The sequence below is a fragment of the Pararge aegeria genome, chromosome 22 (assembly GCF_905163445.1).
Source record: "Pararge aegeria chromosome 22, ilParAegt1.1, whole genome shotgun sequence".
Taxonomy (NCBI): domain Eukaryota; kingdom Metazoa; phylum Arthropoda; class Insecta; order Lepidoptera; family Nymphalidae; genus Pararge; species Pararge aegeria.
In genome coordinates, this window is record NC_053201.1 from 7,308,298 (window position 1) to 7,331,552 (window position 23,255).

General features: G+C 34.4%; 3 protein-coding genes across 3 annotated transcripts; 2 read left to right on the top strand and 1 right to left on the bottom strand.

Moving 5' to 3' along the window:
* Positions 1 to 865: 865 nt before the first annotated feature.
* On the top strand, positions 866 to 11,768 carry LOC120633745 (putative riboflavin kinase). The gene is made up of 3 exons (XM_039904075.1): positions 866 to 1,452; positions 10,107 to 10,258; positions 11,432 to 11,768. Exons 1-3 carry the CDS (start codon positions 1,365 to 1,367, stop codon positions 11,639 to 11,641), a joined length of 450 nt encoding a protein of 149 aa, XP_039760009.1. The 5' UTR covers positions 866 to 1,364; the 3' UTR covers positions 11,642 to 11,768.
* Positions 11,769 to 13,235: 1,467 nt separating this feature from the next.
* Positions 13,236 to 16,423, bottom strand: LOC120633747 (40S ribosomal protein S27). The gene is made up of 3 exons (XM_039904078.1): positions 16,359 to 16,423; positions 15,801 to 16,020; positions 13,236 to 13,408 (listed from the first exon to the last, which is right to left on the bottom strand). Exons 1-3 carry the CDS (start codon positions 16,362 to 16,364, stop codon positions 13,380 to 13,382), a joined length of 255 nt encoding a protein of 84 aa, XP_039760012.1. The 5' UTR covers positions 16,365 to 16,423; the 3' UTR covers positions 13,236 to 13,379.
* Positions 16,424 to 17,114: 691 nt separating this feature from the next.
* On the top strand, positions 17,115 to 18,572 carry LOC120633746 (DNA-directed RNA polymerases I, II, and III subunit RPABC2). The gene is made up of 2 exons (XM_039904076.1): positions 17,115 to 17,420; positions 18,276 to 18,572. The coding sequence occupies exons 1-2, from the start codon at positions 17,207 to 17,209 to the stop codon at positions 18,461 to 18,463; spliced, it is 402 nt and encodes a 133-aa protein (XP_039760010.1). The 5' UTR covers positions 17,115 to 17,206; the 3' UTR covers positions 18,464 to 18,572.
* Positions 18,573 to 23,255: the final 4,683 nt, after the last annotated feature.

Genomic DNA, 23,255 nt, shown 5'->3' on the forward strand with positions numbered 1-23,255 from the left:
TACTATTTGAAATGAGTATTTGAATAGAATAGAGTAGAATTTGTTTATTTACCAGAACAACACAAACAGACTTACATACGGAGTAACTTAAAATTTTGTACTTAATTATTAATAGCTTTAGTCTATGATGTATCGTGCCAATAAATAACTTGCTGGCTATTTTTATCATGTTGCAATCAATTTGTATAGAAATCACATAAACATGGCAAAAAGGGGCTAAAACATCGTGCCGGTATTTAAGCTTGACAGTGATATAAATACATCGAAATTCACAAATCCAAAAGCTAAAATAGCTTTATACTTCATCAACATACACTAACCTGTTCATTACACGAAACACTGAACTTACCGTGATACAATTGAAAACCGAAACTTTCCGAAATTTACAATTGAAATCCCTCTTTGCAGAGCATGCATGGAGGAGAATGAAATACCTACGCACGTGATGCTTGAGTGCACGGGCGTGACAGAGCAACGCGAGATTTACCTGGGATCACCAGCCACTATCCCAGAAGTCCTCAGCAACCTGGGCGGCATGCTGGGATTCTGGAACGAGCTTGGATGGCTGGAGTAGCGAGCAACAATGGGAAATTTCACGTATAACAAGCAAAGTGCTTACGTGCGGAAACTGCCCAGAAGAAGAAGAAGAAGAAGAAGACAATTGAAAACATCCAAATATCGTAAATGGTGACTGGCGGTAATTTTTCTGGCTCTCGACATTGGAATGATGGTATGAATAGAATAGTTATTACTCGTATATTTCTCTATGGTCATAACTTCTTCATACAAAAGTCTACTGTACCCTTTACAAAATTCAACTTATCGTCTGGGCAGGCTGTAATGTATATAACACTGCGCTCATAAGTGCAAGGATTTTGGATCACGTGACCTGTGATTTATACGTTACCAGGCGCTATTGTATTTTTATTTATATTTAAAGTGACCAAAATGGTAATAACTCAAAACATACAATGAGTGAATCAGACTGATAATGAGGTTGAAAACGGACGAAGTCTGTGTGTAGAGGTTCGTTTTCACCATAATTGAAACGGAACCCTAAAAATGATCTCGAGGTGACATACAATTTGACAGCACATAGTATGCCAAGTCTAGAAAAATAGATCAAGAACGACAGTTCTTCGCTGTTTTTTGTTGGGAAATGTTGTAAATTATTTTTATTACTAATATAATTTCCTGGTGTGAGTTTCGTCATTTTACAATTGTAGAGACGTATTACGGATGTAATTTATATTTAATTAACTGAATTAAAAAAAATACATATTCAGTCGGCAGGAAATATTGTCAACAAAATCTGACAAAAATACAAAGAATTACATTCGCCCAAAATTTTCGGTAAAATAAAAATGTCACTGTCCTGTTTACCTTTATTTTTAAAAGGTGAAGTAGTAAAAGGGTTCGGAAGAGGATCAAAGGATTTAGGTTGTCCTACAGGTAATACATTTTTAGTTATATCAATTTGATACTTAAACCTTCTTCTTGATAAAAAATAATTGTACAAAAAACATAATGACAAAGAAATATAATAAATAAATAATAAATTAAATTATATCCTAATTGGAAAGATTTGTTTGCTTATTTGTATCAATTTTATTTAATTTTTTCACTATTATTAACAAGCTATACATACAGTAATAATAAGATTTATTCAATAACAATATTAGTAAAGCAAGATAACTAGCTCAGTAGGCATGACAACATGGTTCATCTTACATAAAAACTTGTACTAAAATAAATTGTCCCTAGTTGACATAAAAAAATAGTTTGCAAAGTCCCTATCTACTACAATAACTAATTTTAAATCAAAAATTATAGATAAATTTAAAGAACTGTCATTATTAGACAATATTAATCATTCCAAATTAAAGTCAGTTTATCAACAAGACAATTTTATGTAGGTAAATCTTGGATGGATGCATTTAGGAGATAACGAAAAATTAAAATTACTTTGATTGACGGGAGGGCTTTACATCTATGAGTTTGGTATCTCGGTTGTCATTATTATGCTTAACATAATTATATTACAACCCTTAGTTAATGTGGGTTAAACTGTGGGGAACAGCTATTTTATATATAAAATTGCAAAATTAATTTTTCCTTATGGTACTTTCAACCTAATTCTTTTATTTTTTATTCCAATAACCTGTAATCTCACCCGCTGTTATGTGTTGATGCAGTTTAAGATGGTAACAGAACCTGTCAGGTGTATCACAGTTATATTAAACCCATACCCTAATCAATTTTACGTGACATAGTACTGGAATTCTGAATTGTTTAGTAGCACATCTTTGTTGGTAGGGAGGTAATTAGCCTTGGCCGAAGCCTCTCACCAGACCAGAACACAGAAAATCAAAAAAATTATGCCAGGGACCTCCCACTTAAAACTGCAGTGCTCACCACTGTACCGCAATTTATAAAACAGATAAGACATAAACTAGTTTGTGTTTATTTAGTTCATGAAACAATTTGCTTTGTCATTAGTATTTAAGAACTTATAAATGTATATAGTTATTTGATGTGTAAATGCTGTTATAAGTAAAGCAAAATTATGTGTTAAATATGAGTATCACTCATGTGAGTCACATTTCCTCATTCAATTTGTAAAATACTATTTAACATTATTTATCCATAGTCACATATTAAACTTAATTTGTTGGAATTGATGAACCTTTCTTTAAATAAATAAAAAGTAAAAATTTCAATTTCAATTTCCAAACTGTGATGTCTTGACCCAGTTACATGGATTGTGGTCAAAGAGGGACTCAAATTTGATAAACCAATCTGATAACAGTACCTATGTTCATTATATAATTTAAAGAAATACAGTTCAATTGTTTAACAAAGTTCTATCATAATGAATAATGATGGCCCTTTTTACTGTAATATATATTACTATTATAGTTCTACATTAGATTAACATAAATACTGTGTGCATTTAAAAACAAAAATATCTTTACACTTCTCATGCTTATTTTGTGTTGCTAATATGTAAGCCAACTGATAATTATTGCTCAATCTAGTAATTTATTTTGGTTTTAATATGGGTTATTCTAAAGTCTCTTACAATAAGTTGGGGTTATACAATAAAAAAACATTTATGCATAATTTAAAAGTGTAGGTGAATATGACTACATTTTTGAAAGTATTGCACAATACAAAGTTAACAGCTAATGTTGTATTTTTAAAACATATATGAGTTTTGAGGACTTTGACCTAGTCTCCCATACGTAGCATTTTGCATCAAGGTGTTCAAAATGCTTCACTTCAAATGACTTACGATTGTTGCTTATCTATGATGACATAGGCAGGTATTAAATAGTTTGTGATGTAACACTCGTTCACATAATCCTGTTTAAAACTTACAAATTGTTACTATCATGCTTTGCTATATTATTTCACAAGTGTTTTCAGTACACATTAAGGCCACAGTTGATCTGGCATAATAAATGTTTTTTATGATAACTGGGGCTTTGTAACACTTAAGATTACATTTCATTTTAAGTACCATAATGGCCTAAAAATAAGGATTATAATTCTGTAATGAAACATCAACAATATTATAGTAAAACTGTTATAAGCGATGGTAGTGTAACCCTGTTCTTAAATGTTACACTTGTTTATACAGTTTATGATATCAGAAAGGCAAATAATAATTAACATGAGATATAACTTTTGTCATTATGTAGCTTGTTACATCTCTGTATTTTTAAATACCATTTGTGCTAACCTGTTCAAGGAACATGTTATTTATCTAAATATTAATTTAATCTGTCTGGTTCTTACTTCTTAGATATTTATGTAACTTGTTGGTCTAGTGGTTTACATAATTGACTGGAAACGACCCAAGTTCAATTCCAGATTCTGTTTGAAAAAGTTTGTGTAAGTTTGGGAAATGCGTTTGACTTAGCGTTCCGGTACGTTGTCGCGTAGAAATCATAATGTTAAGGATTACTTAAACGATAAAAAAGCTTGGGTGTGAATTGCTCTAGCTTCATAGCTAAATAAAATAACTGTGATAACAAAAAAAAAATTACCCGGCTAAGTTTGTTGTGGACTCTTCTTAGACCAGGGCGCGTTTGGAACCCTCGTAACGTTAGTTTTAAGTTGGCGAAGTTATCACCATCCCCTTACAATTATGTAAACATGTATGTATGAACGCTTCGTAAGTGCCTGTGATAGGCCTACGTGAATAAAGAAATTTCAAATTTGAATTTGAAAAATTTGCAATCTTGTATAAAGTCAAAGTCAAAGTCAAAGTCAAAGTCAAAAATATCTTTATTCAAGTAGGCCCACAGGTGGCACTTTTGATGCGTACATAAGAATTACACGGTAGTGAGATGATGGCGATAACCACATTCGTAAACTTAAAACTAAAGCTACGAGGGTTCCAAACGCGTCCCGGTCTAAGAAGAAGCCCACAACAAACTTAGCCGGGTGTTTTTTTTTTTTTTTTTTGTTATCGCCATCTCACAATGTCATTTTAAATTATTAGAAGAGCAACCTGGTTAGAGCAATAATTTACACCCAAGCTTTTTTATCGTTTACGTAGTCCTTTATACTATAATAGGACTTTTCTATAAGCTTACGTTTAATACAAACTTTGAACTTTTTAAGAGACATCTCCAAGATGTCAATTGGTAGTTTATTGTAGAATTGTATGCAATTTCCTTTAAACGAATTATGAATTTTATGTAACCTAGTATATTGCACTGTAAGTTTATTCTTACTTCTAATGTTTAAATTATTGCAGTCACATTTTTTCTTAAATTTAGAAATGTTTTTATGGACGTACATTAAATTTTCAAATATGTACTGACTATACACTGTCATTATTTTAAAATCTTTAAATTTATCTCTCAATGACTCTCTCGGACCCATTTTGTAGATAGAACGAACAGCCCTCTTCTGCAGCACGAAAATAGTGCTAATATCAGCAGCATTACCCCAAAGTAAAATTCCATATGACATAATGCTGTGAAAGTAACTAAAATATACCAGTCTAGCAGTTTCTACGTCGGTCATATGGCGTATCTTCTTTACCGCATAGGCAGCAGAACTAAGCCTGTTCGATAAATTATTTACATGAGGGCCCCATTGAAGTTTAGAATCTAACGTTATTCCTAGAAAAACTGTCGTATCCTCCAGTTTCAGTTCCTCATTATTAAGTAGTACAGTGGTTTTCACGTGTTTAAAATTAGGTAAAGTGAATTTTATACACTTGGTTTTTTTTCCGTTAAGAACCAAATTATTAGCTTCAAACCACTGTACCACTTTAGCGAGAGAGTTGTTTACGTCGTCAAAAGCTAGTTCACGTCGATTTATTTTAAAAGTCAGTGATGTATCATCGGCAAACAGAACTATCCCGTGTTTATCCTTGGCAAGGTAAGGAAGGTCATTAATGTAAATAAGGAACAGAAATGGTCCTAATATAGACCCCTGTGGGACACCTATTTTCATAACTGATCCATTAGACCGTTTTCCATTCACGTCGACTTTCTGAATTCTATCGCGTAGATAGTTACTCATTAAGTCTAGAGCTACACCCTGAATTCCATAGTGGTGTAGTTTCCTAACTAACGTTTCGTGTTGAACACAATCAAACGCCTTAGATAAGTCACAGAACACACCAAGTGCATCACGTGACTCCTCCCAGGCTTCAAATATGTTTTGTATTAGCTCAACACCTGCGTCGATTGTTGAGCGACCCCGTGTGAAACCAAATTGCTTAATATGAAGTAAATTATACTTATGAAAATGGTAAAGTAATTGATTTAAAATGAGTTTTTCAAAGATTTTACTGAAAGTGGGTAGTACGGATACTGGTCTAAAGTTAGTGGGGTCAGAAGTACTACCCGATTTAAACAATGGAACTATTTTACTAAGTTTCATTAAGTCAGGGAACACACCACAATCTATACAATTATTAAATATTAAGGCTAAATCGGGTGCAACAATATCAATTAATGATTTGACAACGTTTACGGAAATGCCCCACAGATCATTTGTTTTTTTATTAATTAATAATTTAAAGGCTTTAATAACGTCAGAGCCACTAACATGCGTGAATTTAAAAGAATGGTTACACTCAGGCACATTTTCCTTTAATAGAGAGAGAGCCATATCTGGTGAAGAGTTTAATGATTCTGTTGTGGAGACGGGAATGTTGGTAAAGAAGGTTTCAAAAGCAGTAGCCACCTCGAAATCTGTTGTTAAGGCTTTATTATCTACATTAAGTTTAAAGTTAATATTTCGTGGTGTTACTCTTCCCGTCTCCTCATTAATTATGTTCCAAGTAGTTTTGATTGCATTGCTGCTATTTTTAATTTTATTTTTGATGTATCGCGTCTTTTCTAAGTGGCAAGCGCGTTTAAAATTCTTGGAAAACAATTTAACATAATCCCCAAACTTATCACCAGTGTTAAATTGACGTTCAGCATACAATTCGTACAGCTTTTGCCTATTTTTATGAAGTTCAACATAGGTATGAGTTAAAAAGTTGTGGTACTGGAACAACTAATGATCGCCACGGTACTACAGACTACCCAAAAGCGTAGAAATATCTTGAATTTTAGAGAGGGGAATGGGACACGTTTAAGCCCACAAAACGGAAGCAAAGCTCACAAAACAGCTGCTGAAAAATCCGCCATGCAGATACCCATTTTTCAACAGCTAGTGGCATTTATACTTATGAAAAATAAAGACCGAAGAAAGTATCTTGTGTATTTTCGAAGTTATTACATTTGTTTCACAATTCAGATTATTCAACGTTATCATTAATCATTTTAGTTGTTTATCAGAGTGCTATCTAGTGTTTCAAAATTATTTACTGCTGCCAAAGCTTAATGGTTTCGTATTACAATTCTAGGAGATAAAGAGTTATAGGGGCAGTAATGTTTTCTAATCTATATTAATTTCAAAGTTTTTTTTGTGAAAGTAGGTATAATACTCTATTGCGAATAAAATATTGTTAGCCTAGTGTTAAGGACTTCAGCTTTCCTTGCGTCGGGAACGAGATCGACCCCGGATATGAACCGCTTACTTTCCAGAGTTATGTGCGTTTTGAGCAATTTAATAATTGATCGATTTCGTCGATCATTTATGGGTCATTTGGGAATTTATAATTTTAAAATTTTCTATTCCCTGGTCTGGTATACGCGGCGCCAAGCAATTTTGATTTTCAGTGTGTCGCTTAGAATTGATTATGGGTATTGTGTTTTACTATAACTGCTTTACCCTTTAGGTTAGCTCTCTAATCATCACATACCTACCATTACTGTTTTATGTGTACTTTATGTTACATAAAGTGTTTCAGACATGCACTAGTTGACCTATATTATTAGTTTGAAGCGCTTTAATACATATAATTTCAAAATAAAAATATGGTCCAGGTCGTTCACTGAATCATTGAAGCTACTGTAGGATCGCTTTGCAGTGCGACGCAGTGCGCGATAATCCTTAATTACATTACGTTAGCACGCCGACCTGGATTTACAAACAGCATTAACACGGCGAGTGTTGGTTCCACGTGTTATAATAATCGTTAAAGCACGCCAACCCACATTGGAGTATCTTGGTGCGTCTATGCTCTAAAATCAACTCATAGAGATAGATGTCCCGTGCCCAGCAGTTAGATTAACATCCCCATTTCATAGGCTTATGATGATCACAGTGATGGTTTTTTTCGTAGCTATATGAGCAATAAAAACTGTTTTATAAGCAAACCAGTACCTAACAAAGCTTTTGGTTGTACTCTTTGTTTCCAACCAATAAATTGTACTTATTGATCTAAGTTCATCGTAGGAGATTATAATTCTTATCTTTTATATCTATTACATTTACAAGCAATAAAACATTCGCCGATAAAAGCTGATAGTATTTAAAAAAAGTTTATATGAGACCATAAATAGTTATAACGTCCAAACTCTATTGGTGTACCTAATACAAGAGGCATCGGATAGATCTCCTCTCTCTCTCGCGTTTGTTCATTCCTATAGATCCTGGGTGAGATCTCAAGTCTCCATCGGGAGAAAAGTTGTGTGTTGGAAGGCAATTTTCTCGATGGTGTAGGATTTGCTACGACTAAAGCCTCTGAATTTTTGGCCCTCGGTGTTTGCCTGCCATTAGTTTTGCTAAGCAATCTAACCAAGGGGGGTTAGATTCTCTATCTAACCCCCCTTGCACGATGTACCCAAAATATTATAATATTTTTTAAAGAAATTATTCAGCTGCGACGATTGTGCGCTTGGTTGTCTGTGGTATTCTCAACATGTGGCTCCCCTCCAGCATCACATCTTAAGTCGACAATAAACGCATCTATGCTTTACCTTTCTGTTACCTTAATGGTCCACCCTTAAGCAAAAAAAATTTGGGATAAAAATGTCAAGGCAAGCTAAAATCAAGGGTTAGTCAAACAGGGCGGATTGTTATTTCTTATGCCTCGATTTTAAAACATAGCACTCTTTGATAAGACCTAGCTTTCGATAGAGTTTTTTTTTTGGTTCTTTTTTACACACCGAAGTTAGTCCTTGACTGCAATTCACCAATCTCCTGTATGATGCCGCCTTAGAGGTTAACAAGCCAAGCTGTAATTTAGGGCAGGTTTCTACGCGGCATCGTACCAGAACGCTTAATCACATGGCGGCATGTGTTTAATAGAACAGCCGGGCTGAAGCTTCCTATCAGCAGACCATAGAAATTTCAGAAACTATAAGTTCTTAAACTTCTATCTGGGTATCAAACCCGGGGCCTCCCGCTCACTACTGCGCTGGAGAGGTCGTCATAACTGTTGGAATAGGTATTCAAATTTGAATCAAATTTATGGTCGATTTGCTTCAATAATTTAACTGACCTAAATATCTTGCAATTAATCAATATGTAATTAGGTGTATACTGTATCTTCTGTAGGCAATTAGCACATGATCAAACATAATAAGTACTATGTCCAGCGAGTTTCAATTGACTTCATTGACAAGAACATCTGTATTAATTGGTCGATTGATACCCGCTCGCAATTTTCCCGGTATTATACAGCGCTAAATAAAACTGGTAGTGTTGACCTTAGATATTGTTGTCTGTGGCAGAGGATATCACTATTTTTAATCAACTTCAAAATGGGCGTTTATCAATTATTTATTAGATAATTTACATAACTACGATTACTACTAAAATAGCCGAATGGCGCAGTGGGCAGCGACCATGCATGCTTTCCGAGCCCTTGGGTTCGATTCCCAGAAATGGAAAATGTTGTGTTATGAACATGAATGTGATTTCAGTGTCTGGGTGTTTATCTTGTATATTATAAGTATGTACGTTTATTATTCCAAAAACATATTCATCAGTCATCTTAGTACCCATACTACAACCTACACTTACTGTCGTAGTTTATTTATTTTATTTATTACTTATTTTACTATATTTCAAACAACTTTAATTTTATCTTTACTTTTTGTTTAATTTAATTCCAAGTTGTGAACACATACTTTGGGTTGTAGCTTAGAACAAAACTTGTTAATACTTATATTTTGATCTACTTTTAGTTATTACCTGTTTTGTATACCTAATAACAATAAATAAACAGGACAACATAAGTGTATGTATGTATATTTGTCGACGCATTTTTCCGAAACTATTAGTCATTCACCATTATTTCTTTGATGGCATAAACACTTAAATATATCTACCTACTAACGCAGCAAGGAAGAAAATAATACTTTAGTATTAGACCTGTCAATTTTGTTGAGTTTATAGATTCCACAATAGAGTTGGCAGCGAACGAAAAAAACAATGTTTTATTTTTTATTCCACTAAAATTTAGCCTTCGATCGCAATCTCACTTGATGGTAAGTGATAATGCAGTCTAAGATGGTTGCGGGCTAACCTGTTAGAGAGCATGTCAGTTATACTAACCTAACTTACCAGTTTCTACGCGTCATCGTACCGCTAAATCTCTTAGCGGCAAGTGTTTATAGGGTGGTAACAAGCTACGGCTGAAGCCTCCCCCAGACACCTACCTTTTCTAATTTAATGATTTTTTAACAATTTTTAAACGTATTTATTCAACTTAGTAATTTTCTGTTGTCTTTTTGCAGCAAATTACTCACGCGAGGTGGTACAGACACTACCCAATGATTTGAAGCCTGGTGTTTACTATGGCTGGGCCAAAGTTAATTCTACACCCGTTCAAAAGATGGTTGCCAACGTCGGCTGGTGCCCTTTCTATCAAAATCAGGAATTGTCTGTGGTAAGTTATCGATCTATAAGATTATAGATAACATTGTGCCGAAGGTAAAATAAGATTTACCTTTGCCTTGTTTGAACAATGTATTAAAAAAATATCGTGGTTATTTTAATTATTTTTTAGGCAACAAAAACAACTTACAATTGTAATTTAAAATTAATTCTTAAAAAAACAAAGTTTATATTCTAATAATTATGAGTGCATATAGGTCACAGCGTGAATAAAGGTTTTTTTAAAGACACAATTGATTTTCTTAACCACATCTTAACAAGGCTGCTGGAAGCCGATCGGAATTGTTAAAACTGTAAAATGATGTTGAAAAAGGGCATTCCTGTGAGTTTCTTCTCGGTAGAATCTGCCTTCCGCAGCTGTGGTAGTCACTAACAACAGACTGATTTGACTTTTAAAAAATGAAGAGTCGCTGGACACGTTCAGCACAGGATGGAGGCGTGTGGAATTCGAGTAGGTTGAAGTATAATAAAATCAATCAATCTCTGCTATTAAATATTTAAATGATAGCGCTATGATGGCCATGGTTACTAGTGCTCATCAATTATTTAAATAAAAGATAAGCTAAACAAGTGATATTACAATTTGCTATTGGTTTTCGGCTAGGAGTTGAATTTTTATATAGCACTCATTTATAAGTGATTGCTTCCTTGTATTTTCTAATATGCCGACTATGAAACTATAATATAAAAATCGTATTGTATGTGCATTTCTGTTACCGCTATATCAATAAATACCTACTAATAAACAATAAATCTTATATCTTTAAACGAGCAATTCTTGTATATAGATATAATTAGAATCTCGGAATCGGCTCCAACGATTTTCATGAAATTTAATATACAGGGGGTTGCAGGGGGGGGCTATCTGTGTTTTCCGGTAACAACCGATTTGGTGCAGACGAAGTTGCACGGGTCGGCTAGTTAAAAATTAATAGAGGCTCCCATACAACAGACATTATTACCTTTTTGCCAATTTTATAGATAGGTAATGTTGCGGAACCGTTCGTGCGCGAGTCCGACTAGCACTTGGCCGGTTTTTTTATCTACGTTTTACTGCTTGGCGGCACGCATTTGATCGTCGTGTTGTAACCGCCGAAGATCCAGATAAACCAGTCGGAACGGAATAAATGATAATTCTTGACAAATATTTTTAATTATATTTCAGGAAACTCACGTGATGCACGACTTTGGGAGGGATTTCTACGGATCAAATTTGAAAATATGTATGGTTGGTTATTTGAGACCAGAGATGAATTTCAATTCTGTGGATAGTTTGATAGAAACTATCAAAAATGACATTAAAAATGCGGATGAGCTGCTAGACGTTCCAGAGGCAATTAAATTGAAAGATCATGACTTCTTTACTGATCAATGATACATTCATTAGGTCTAGGAAAATTATGTTTTTTTTTTTCGTTAATTGTTATTGGATTTAAATCCAAGCTGTACAAATATAGTGTTATCTTATTATTAAATATATTTTTTTATACGAATGTTATAAATAGACGAATAAATATTTATTCTTACTTACTTTATGTAAATTGTGTATAATATGATATATATTTAAAATAAATATCTGTAACCTATTAATTGGAATAATTAGTGAATTAGCTGCTTAATTCCATAATGTGATATTTTTATATTGTACCAAATTATTATGTAAATAAATAAATGAATTTTACATGTTTCGTTACGTATTTTTAAATTTATCTACGCTGGCTACCATTGTTATAAACTTTAGTCTCACCCCATGCTGGACACAAGCCTTAACTAGATAATATAAAATACTCGCGAGTACATAATGTAAATGGAAATATGCACAAGAGATTGATGTCCAGCAGATGTCCATCAGTTGACACCACTCCAGTACAGATTGGCAGCTTAGGTAACAGATAATATTCTTAGGTAGTTTCACAAAGATTTTAATAACATCTCCATAGCGAATCGTGAAGCTACGAACCGGGCTCGAAAGGTAGATTGTAGAACGGTTTTACGTACTTTTTATCGTCCAGGCCCCTTATAACCTCTGGTTTAAGCCGGCCGTTTAGTAGGAACCCCGATTTTTGATGTCACGCGTTATCCAGCTGTTCGTCTTATCGCGTCACGAGGACCTAACATCTGGCGCCCATAGGATAAGAAGTTATAATAATCGATGCTTGGTACCAAAATCTTAATATTCTCTAAAGCACAAATAAGATTTACACCTCTAATACCAATCCAATTACTGGGCATTATATGGCCTATTATTCTTCGGCTCTGCTCACACATATGATTGATAATTCTGCATATTGCCAATAATGTTGAATTGTAGAATTGAAGTATTGGTACAAAATATAGACACGTATGGACAATATTATTTATTAATAAGATTGTTAGCGGGCAGCTTTTGATTAGGAAACTGAAGATTAAAAGTAAAAAAATATAAGGCTTCGAACAGCAACAGCCAAAAAAATGATCCAAACCTTTAAGAATCCTTAATCCAAAAATGTGAAATAAAATTTTACGATTTAGAAGATAATCTTCTAGTGTCAGGTATCTGAGATACAACTGGTGGTTTTCAGTGAATGAAAATAATAGGCTCTGCAATATTGTTTTATTGTTAAATCCAAGTCGAAAAGTAAACTGATACAGTATTTTCAGAGTAGGAATGCCTGATTTTTATTAGTTTCGTTTTCCTGTATTCTGTAGAAAAATAGCTTTTAGGTTTATCTAAGACTTGGTATGATTGAAAACAATAGTAAAGTAATTTTTATTGATGGTGCCACCAGTAAAACTTTATCAAAGTTACTGGAGGCACTTATATGTGAGAAACCTGATGCCTATGAGTTCTTGTTTGTATTGACTCTAGTTTATGTCTCATATTTATCTGTGGTAAATCTCTTAAAATAATGTGTATGGATTGCTGGGTCAAAATATTTAATTCCCTTTGATATTATTATGATTAAGAGGTTTAAATAAAATAACTTATGTGTAGGTAAAATTACCCTTTGAAAAAGCCTTTATTTGTAATGCTTTAACAAATCCAATGAATAATAAAAATTTTATTACTCATTCATAATGATACAATTGGAAATAAAATGCAAATCTTAAATTAGGGCTCTCTTCAGGTAATTCTAATGTTGTTTTCTTCTAAATGAACATCCTGAAACAAAAGTAGATAATTATTAGTAAAACTGGCTGTACACTGCCACCTTTTGGATATGGCTATTTTTCAAACCACTGAAAATAAAAATCTTACTCAGATCCTTAATGTCAAGAACATTTTAACGAGCATAAGCAACACATTTGATGTAAGGTTTCAAAGAGTTGGTTGGCCTAGATAGACCTGGTTGCAGTATCGGGTGTATCTGTCATTAGGATCTTATAAGAGTTGCTTAAATTCCTCCAATCGGGAATATTGTGTTAACCTGTTTATATAAACAGTAGATGACAGTGTAAATAAAAGGAAAATAGAAAATTTGTTCATTAAAAATTGGCTTAAAATATCCTCTAGGAGAAGCTTTTTGGGCTCATACATTAAGATTTTAAAATTTATTTAAACAATATTAATGAACTCTATGATCACTATCTCATAAATTGTTAATTCAATGATCTGCAAATTAATGTTGTAAGAATAAGATAATAGTTAGTTTCCACCAATAAATTTTAATTTGTCAGATAACTGAACAGTCAACATAGAGGTTCCCGGTTATTTCATAGCCATGTTGCTGTATAATAAAACCTATGTAAAATAACATAATCCTAGATATGGTACATTTATCATCGTAGTTGGTGGCAGGTGGCTAATCTAGCAAAATAATGCCAAACCTGTGTTTCCAACCATAATATAATCTTCTATTTTTATGTAAGCTATGTCTTCCGCCTACGAGACACTTGCGGTCTTGCGTGTAAAAAAATCCTCTTGATGTCCCTTCATATAATACTATTTTCTTCCAGAAATCTTTCCCCATCCACACTACACACGTTTGGAACTTACTACCAGAACATATTAGACACTGCCGATCGGTGCACTCTTTTAAACACAATGTAAAGGAGCATTATCTATCGTTGTCATAGTATATTTATCACTGTTTACTTATTATAGATATATATTTATATTTATTATATTATTTTTATGTATTTTGTATATATAGTATATTCAAATGTTATTGTATTAGTATATAGAATTTTGTTATTATTTAGATATATTAAATATACTTAGTAGTTATTATGAAGTATATTGTACTTTTATATGACCTATACCACAATTAAATCATCTTATTCACATGTTTTAACACAGCTAAGAACCATTGCAATGAAAACTGCTCCATATAAACAAGAACACTTCAAAATCAGACTATACATTACAATGCCAAAATTAGGCAGAAAAACCAATCAAACTTATATAGTGATAATAAATTGAAAACCAATTATACTCAGTTAATGAAAACTATTAGGATACATTATTTTAAAGTGAATGAACATCAAAAGCATGTGCCCAACAAAAATTTAAGAACAAATAGAAATGGTAAAGGTTCAGTTTCTTCTTCAGGGGACCAAGTTTAATCCCCAGCACATTCCTCTAACCTTTAATTAACTAATTAAATAAAACACTCTTTAACTTGAAACCTTGTGAGGAAACCTGCATGCCTGAGGTTCTCCATGCTCTCAATGTTCAGGTCTCAAGTCTATCAATCAGCGTTTTTTTATTGTGGTGAATTTCAGCTAAATCCTTCTTATTTTGAGGGAAGACCTGTGCCTTATTGTATGGGTTCATAATCATACCATTACACTTCTTTTGCTATAAAATATTTACTCCAGGCCTTAGGGAGATATTAATTTACAAGATTATATTATAAACACTAGCTAAGGCATTTAAAAAGCTAGTGGATACTGGCAGAAACTACAAAAGGAGTACTTTTGCAACATTTGTTGTCACACATCCAGGCTCCACAATTTCACAATATTTTTTTCGCATTGTTGCACAACAACAATGATGAGACACTCAATAGTTCCTTTTCTATAATAATAACATTGTGCAATATTACTTTCATGAAACTGTGTAATTTTACTAATATTGAATGCTATGCAGCCCTATATTAAAATATTGCACCATTTTATTGAAAATGGTTTGAATCAATACACTTTTCAAATTTATGTAGGAAAAAGTTTTCCTTGTTCCAAGTAATATAATGCAACATAACTATATAGAACGATAATTTATTGGAGATTTATAGTAATTTTACTTTAGAGATACAAATCAGGGATCAGAAAATTAGCTAATCTCTAGGGAAAGGGTTTTTAAATTTATACTTAGAAAGGGATACAAAGTTACCTCTTAGGATATTTATGATATCAAGAGGTTTTTTTTTTAACAAAGCACGTAATAATGCTATGAACTAATGCTGCAACATTATATACGAACTTAACTAAATGACTGAACATTATGAGGAGCAGAGCTATAGCCTATTTAGTAAACATACTCCACAATAATTTTGCTAGATAAATGGTGGAAAGGGTGTATAGGTAATTGGTACATATGAAAGTTCCTTTACCTTCAGTTAATCTGGCGCGACCACCAGTGGGTTGGCAAAGAATCGTCGAGCATCCTGCACATACGACTACTCTCTGCGCGTGACTGAATACGGTTGTGATTTTATAACAGCCTGGGCATTTCACGTCCATGAAGTAAGAGTTTGGATGTGGCACAAGCCTCTTGAGCTTGTGCTTCCTCCTCTCAGACGCGGGCGAAGGGTGCAATAAGTCAATTGCGAGCTGAAACACGACATGTTTAGGTTAGTTTCATGCTTTCACTTACACATCTAATGTTATGTATCACAAAACCATCCGTAATTCGATAGGAAATAGCGTCTGGATGGAACAATCAAATTAATATAAACGTTTATTGAATTTATTTGCCACTAAGTTGAACTTTTGTGTCAGATAATAAACGTCAAATAGTGCCATGTGTTTATCTTGATTTGGACGCAATTTCTGTTTTTGGAGGATGTTCTCACAATACCACACAATTGCTCGTTTATTTATTTACACAATCATCACTGAATTTTGTCACAAGGGAAGTTTAGTTTGGCTAAATTTTTAATAATACACACCGGCATGGTTTCAGCTTCGATGCAGAACCGGAAAAGGAAAGACGATCTATGAACCAAAGACAAGACAGTAGTTTCATAAATAATTTAGCATAAGCTTAAGTCACGTTCATTTTACTAGTAGGTACTGTCATTTATCAGGGTAACTTTGGTAATACTTTATAAGTATTTTTTAGGAAGCCGTGAAAAGTTTTTATTATTTGAAATATGTTATTTGTTCATATTCTAGTCAAATCGAATTAGGCGTAAGCTTCGTAGAAGCGAATACTCTCGCATCATTACATTAACCCATTACCGGCTCACTGCACAGGTCTCCTCTCACATTGAGAAGGTGTTAAAACCGTAGTCCACCATGCTGACCCAGTGCGGATTGACGGACTCCACACACCTATGAGAACATTATGAAGAACTCTCAAGTTGCCTTTGGCTTTGAAGCAAGTGATATTTTAATTGCTTAAAATGCATATAACTTAGCCAAGTCAGTGGTGCGTGCTGGGGTTCGAACCCCCGGAAGTGAAGTCCTACCCACTGGGCTATCACCGCTTCAATATTTTAATTTACTACCATAAATTGTTATGTATATGTTGCTATTTTATTGTTATTATTGACTATTGTTTTAGGAAGGTCACAGATGTTAAATTAATTGATTGTATACTAAACTCTAAAAATGAACTTGGCATCAGCTACTTATCTATACAGTTTTGATTTCTGACAGTATATTTGACATTGACATTTAATACTTGTGTGTACTTGTGGTTGTTTTCGTTTTCGAATTTTTGGTTATTTTTGATTCACGGCCTTTTAAATTGCATTCAGTTAATTAAGGTCATCTGAGTTCCATTGAATAAATAATGGCTGATGAAGAATACGATGGAGAGGACGGGGGGGCAGATTATGACGACATCGTCGAAGAGGACAATAATATCGAGGAGGTTGAAGAACAAGAGGAGGAACCGGGGTACAACGTGCAGTGCCTGGCCCCAGGGCAAGCCGGTGGTGGAGTGGAGAAGTCCAAGCGGATCACCACACGATATATGACTAAATATGAAAGAGCACGGGTCTTAGGTTAGTTACATTTTAGTGAAAACATTGGAAAATTAAAAAGGAATGCAAGACTTTATAACAATGCAACAGGTCCCTTTTACGACGATTTACTGTTCAAATACCAAGTTGCAATGAAACTAGCATGGTTTGTTTGTAATATCATACTAAGCTTTCAGGGGAGGTTTACCCAGTACATGTTTGTATTTAAACTGGCTTAAGCATCAGACTTGGAAACTTCATTACCCACCTCGCCGAGCCAAGAGTCTTATAGGCGAGGATTCACCACTTTTGACTAAACTCCAAAGTCTTGATCATTGTCAGAAGGAACCAGTCTTATCTGTGTTTTATAGGATATACTTTGGAGTGTGTGCTCAGGAACTATTCGATCTCATCCCCTGCCCAACATTCTACCATCACACTGCAATGCAGGCGGCATCCCTATGTTGCTAATGTCCCAAAAAATTGCATGAAGCAATTTGTATATTCTTTTCTTATATATGCATATATAAGAAAACACTAAAGGCTAAAGTTTGGAACACCTTTTCAAGTTCTGTGTTACCTTATTCTTACAAACTGGCTATCTTTAAAATAAGAGTGAATAGGCATCTACTAGGCAAATGTTTCCCACCCTAGACCACATTTACACTTTACATCAGGTGGGATTGCGCTAGTCTATTAAAGTAAAAAAAAAAAAATTAAAATCCCGCTGCTGGAAGCAGCCGCTCTCGAAGAAAATTGGACTACAGTGCTCATTGAAATACAAAGCACAGATAACATGTATTATTGAATTTTGTACATTGTTCCTTATACTGTGTGAGTCTGGATAGGGATAGGTTTTTGATTATTCAGATTATCATTTATTTGTTCCTGTTGCAGGTACAAGAGCCTTACAAATAGCTATGTGTGCCCCAGTAATGGTGGAATTAGAGGGAGAAACGGACCCACTGCAGATTGCTATGAAGGAACTGAAACAAAGGAAGATCCCCATCATAATACGAAGATATCTCCCAGACCATTCCTATGAGGACTGGAGTATAGATGAATTAATTATTATTGATCATTAAGAATAAGATATTCATAAGATATATTTAGGGTAATAATATTTTAAGACAAATTACATTATCATAAGTTACTGTAAACAACATGAAATAGAAAATAAATAAATAAACAATTTTTAAATTTTTTTATTTCCCTATTTCATTTCAATTTTAAAGGTTAACAAGCTTCAGCTTGTGAATTTGTCCATGTTTGTTTTGGGTTTGAAATATTGCGCAGGAGGTTTTAATTTTCCCATGATAAAAATATTCTATGTACATTTCCAAGACTAAAGTTAGAATGTTTTTGCAGTAAAGTCATGCATAAATAACAATAAGTTTTTTTAATTTGACGCAGGGTTTTGAACAGCAGGCAATTATCCAAACGAAACCATGTACCTTGCGTCTTTATTAGTCCTTTTAGTATACAAGAACCATGCCAAGAATTTTAAGAGTCAACAAATATGTCCAAAATGAATTATCTCTTAACTCTATCTACATAACTAAATGCATTGGTTTTACTAAACCCTCTTATCCTTATACAACATGTACACAGTGGCATGCACTTCATACATGCACAAAAGCTCTGCCTACCCTAAATTTTTTATATAACTCATAAATACGAAGGATTTTTCCATTTTATGGTACCTATCTTCCTTCTTCATGCATACCCTGGTCAAAAACCCTGTGCACGCCACTGCATGTAAATGCAAAACCGAAATAATACTTTACAGACTTTGGAGTTTGTAGGTCTCTGAGACTTATGTGTGAAACCAAAAACCTAACCAACGTAACCAGTTTTCGAGTAAACCACTGCCATAGATACAGCCCTAACATCACATGCAAAATTAAAATTATGTAACTCTCGTCGCTTTATTAGGTACGCGCCACATAGCGCAGGCACTATGCCCGTGTCGGTCTTTTTTCTTTAATAGGGTTGTCAAAATAAATAATAAATAATGTTTGAATTCGTTTGTATGGAAAATAAATATGCTTCTTTTGATTTTTTTTTTTCATATAAGGAATCACCCTTATGAAATATACTTATGCATCCTTCAACATTATTTCGTAATTCGGTTACACGTTGTATATACGTAAGAAAGACAGAATACACTAATCACCTACACTATCAAATGTTAAAGATATATCAGTCAATATACAGGTAGCCCATCATTGTCTAAATTTTTTTGTTGTCGTAATAATTTTAGTACCAGCCCGGAGTTTAGAATTTGGCATTGGCATTGTTTACATGTAAAGCTTCCGAGTTATTTCATATAATAAGAAAATAAAAGACCGCCGACCCATACTGGAGCTGCTCTGAATTCCAGTGGGAGGCCAGTTACCACTCGATCAGCGATACCTTACGCAAATTGCGGCGATCCAGTGGTTCAAAACTGCCATCCTGCATTCGTATAATAGGTCGCTGCGATTGAATGCTTTGCCTCGTCTTTAACGGGAAGTGGCATCACAGATGTCTCGTGCAAGATCCTATTGTAATTGATTCCTTAGTTTAAACTGCCTTGCGTCTTTCGCGATTTCTACCTCTTCAATAAGTTGCTATATTAGGTGGTCTAGCATATCGCAAGATATTTTATTTAAGAAATGTAATTGCATGCCATCCTATGCCCAATGTACAATTAACCCATTAATAATTTTAATAAATTATCTTTTAAGGAAATATGTTATGTGTAGTTGGTTTTTAATTTAATAAAAACCAAGGAATATATGATCTATGTCATATTTTACAATAATTTAGTATATTATATTTCTATAACCCCAAATTTTCTGTGAATTTGTCAATTTATTTGAAAATGGATGAATAGGGATGTAGACAAGTTTTATTTTACAATTAAAAAGCGCGTTTCATCATATCAACCCCTTACCGGCCCACCACAGGGCATGGGTCTCCTCCCACAATAAGGAGGGTTTAGGCCGCAGCCGAACACGCTGGTCCAATGCGGATTGGTGGACTTCACACGTCTTTGGTAACGTTATGAAGAACTCTCAGGCATGCAGTTTTCCTACACCGTTGAAGCAAGTGACATTTTAATTGCTTAAAAAACGCAAATAACTTACAAAAATCACTTTTTATTCTTAATAGTTGTGCTCATCGATACCATATAACAGTCTAATGCTGGACTAACGACCCAACAAGAGGGTTTTCCCATGATCACTACGCTTGTTAGAAAGGTTTCTGGACGAAATTCTCAGTAGGTAGCCGATGCTGCCCATTCTCCGTTAATTTATTATTTCCTTACTCGCCTTGTATGACAACTATATTCCGATTTGCGGTCACCACTCGGCAATAGTTTTGATGCTCCAAGTTGTTTAATAAGAAATATTAAACTTGACCACCTCCTTGGCGCAACGGTGAAGGCTTTGAATTTAATTAGGAGGTCCCGGGATCGATTCCCGACAGGGGCAATTTGAGAATTTATAATTTCTGAATTTTCTCTGGTTATTTCTGGGAGGCTTTTGTTGTAGCTAGTTACCACAGTGTTCCGGTGCGATGTAGCGTACAAACCGATTAGGGGTATGACTACCATACTCCCTAACATCTTAGGCGGCATCATCACTTACCATTAGGTGAGATTGCAGTCAAGGGCTAACTTGTAGTGGAATAAAAAAAAAATTAACTTCATATTGCTACAAAACCCTAAAAGTGCACGTGTCAAGCATAACGTAACACCCTCTCGATTACTTATATAATCATTGAATTCCAATGGAAATATATCTCTTCGATAAACGTTTTGGCAATTGTTATTAATTCTGTAAATAGCCGTTGCTGTTTGTAGTTGTAGTTTTTTCCACGGAACACCGGCGACGCATTTTTAATGGCACCGTCGAAATAGCGCATATCGTAGCTATATCTAGGGCGGAAATTATATTATGTAAGGTGTCTAATTTATGGCGCCTAGGAGAAGAGCGGGGTGGCTAAAAAGCGTGAGTCAGTGTAACGGATATAAATATGTTTATGATGCATATCCAACGGTGAAGGAAAACGTTAGTAAATACCTATACCTGCATGCCTGAGAGTTCTCCATAATATTCTCAAAGGTGTGTGAAGTCTACCAATCCCCCCTCGGTCAGAGTAGTGGACTACGGCCCTTACCTGCCCGTGCCCTGCAGTGGACAGTTAAGATGAAGTAAGTATCATCATCACCATCATGTCTACCCATTAGCGGCCCAAACTGTATTTTTTCATTGAAAATACATTGTTATATGCAATTTGTAATTTTATAATCTGGTTTAAAAGGACTCAAGGTTGATGCGAGTAGCAGTGGCGTGCACTTCGTACATTCACAAAAGCACTGCATACCCTAAACTTTTTGCCATTTTATGCAATTTTCCTGCTGTATGCATACCCTGGTAAGAAACCCAGTGCACGCCACTTGCGAGTAGGTAGGTATACAATAAGTAAAATCTGCTTCAGTCATTCTATCTACCAGATAGGTAAGTATGTACATTCTACCTATTCTTACTAGATTTAATAAAAAAATAAATAAAGTGACTAGGTCGTCTAATTACTTCCCTACACTTTTTCTATCACCAAAACGTTTTGTAGCTGCAATGCAAACGAAGTCTTGTAGTGTACATTAAAGTCTTATTTTAATCCCATCTGGCAGATCATATTAGACGTGATTGTTTACGTGACGTTCTATCAATATGGAGAACAATCAAATGGTGACGGAAGTCAGGGCAGGGCACGCGCGGGAGGGAACGATGTAATTTTAAGAATGGCAGCTTGAAATATTCAAGCGGGTGGTCTAGTCTCGCCTTGCCAACTGATACTGTAATTCGATGGCCGGTATTAATCTTTAGGTATTCTGGCGTCTTATTGAATCTTTTAAATTAATTTTGTTAATGACCTATTTTACTAGCTATTGACATATATATATTTGCGCCGAGTCCGGCTAAGTGTGACTACGTTAGTACCTTGGAAATAATCCTATATTTAATTTTTAAATGACTATATTTTATTAACTTGAAATAAAAATATTTTTGTTTTAGACAGTTTGCTTGTAAATTATTGAATGAATTAATAAAAACATTTGAATTATACGCCACACACAACTTCAGAAAATAGAGACAATATAACTTCTTTAAGTATTAATTGTTCGCATCGTTTACCTAAAGGTTTGCGAACAATACCAATAGCTACTCATTATACAGTGCTACGAAGGGAATTAGCTGTATAAATTTACCTCCAAACCTACCCAGGAACAAATTATCATAACTCCAGCCATAACCTAAAATGTAGGTAATATAAAAGTATCGAAACAATAATGAAGTTGCGCACTAAAGAAGAGACAGATGGATTGTTTGACAGAGGAGTACTAAGTGGGATAAAAGTTGCCGGATGATAGATGTGAGGAATTGGAGGTAATGTGAAAGGGAATTTCGAAAGCCTTACAAGAAAACCTACTACAATTTTGTGACAGGGAAATTGATAGCACGGTAGCGAACCAATGCAAAGTTACGAATGGGGTAATACGGTTATGAGCCATAGAGCCTGTTGAATGTTGGCTGACTTATTGAAGAAGTAAGGCCTTTTATGATGTACACTTTTGCTGAGAAGCAGCCACACAGAAAAGGGACCTGGGTGAGTCCTGATGGTTCCACGGTTGATTACTTCCTCATGTCGTCAGATAGGATTTATTCAATGATGTATTTGTGATGAAAACCGGATGTGATGGCACCGAGAGCGTGCTAATAGGCATATTAAATAACAACATACAGCTAGGATATGGTGATTACCATTGGTAATCTCATTTAGTTGAAACTTGATCTTGAGTGAGGTTAAAAAGTTTTACACACAGTT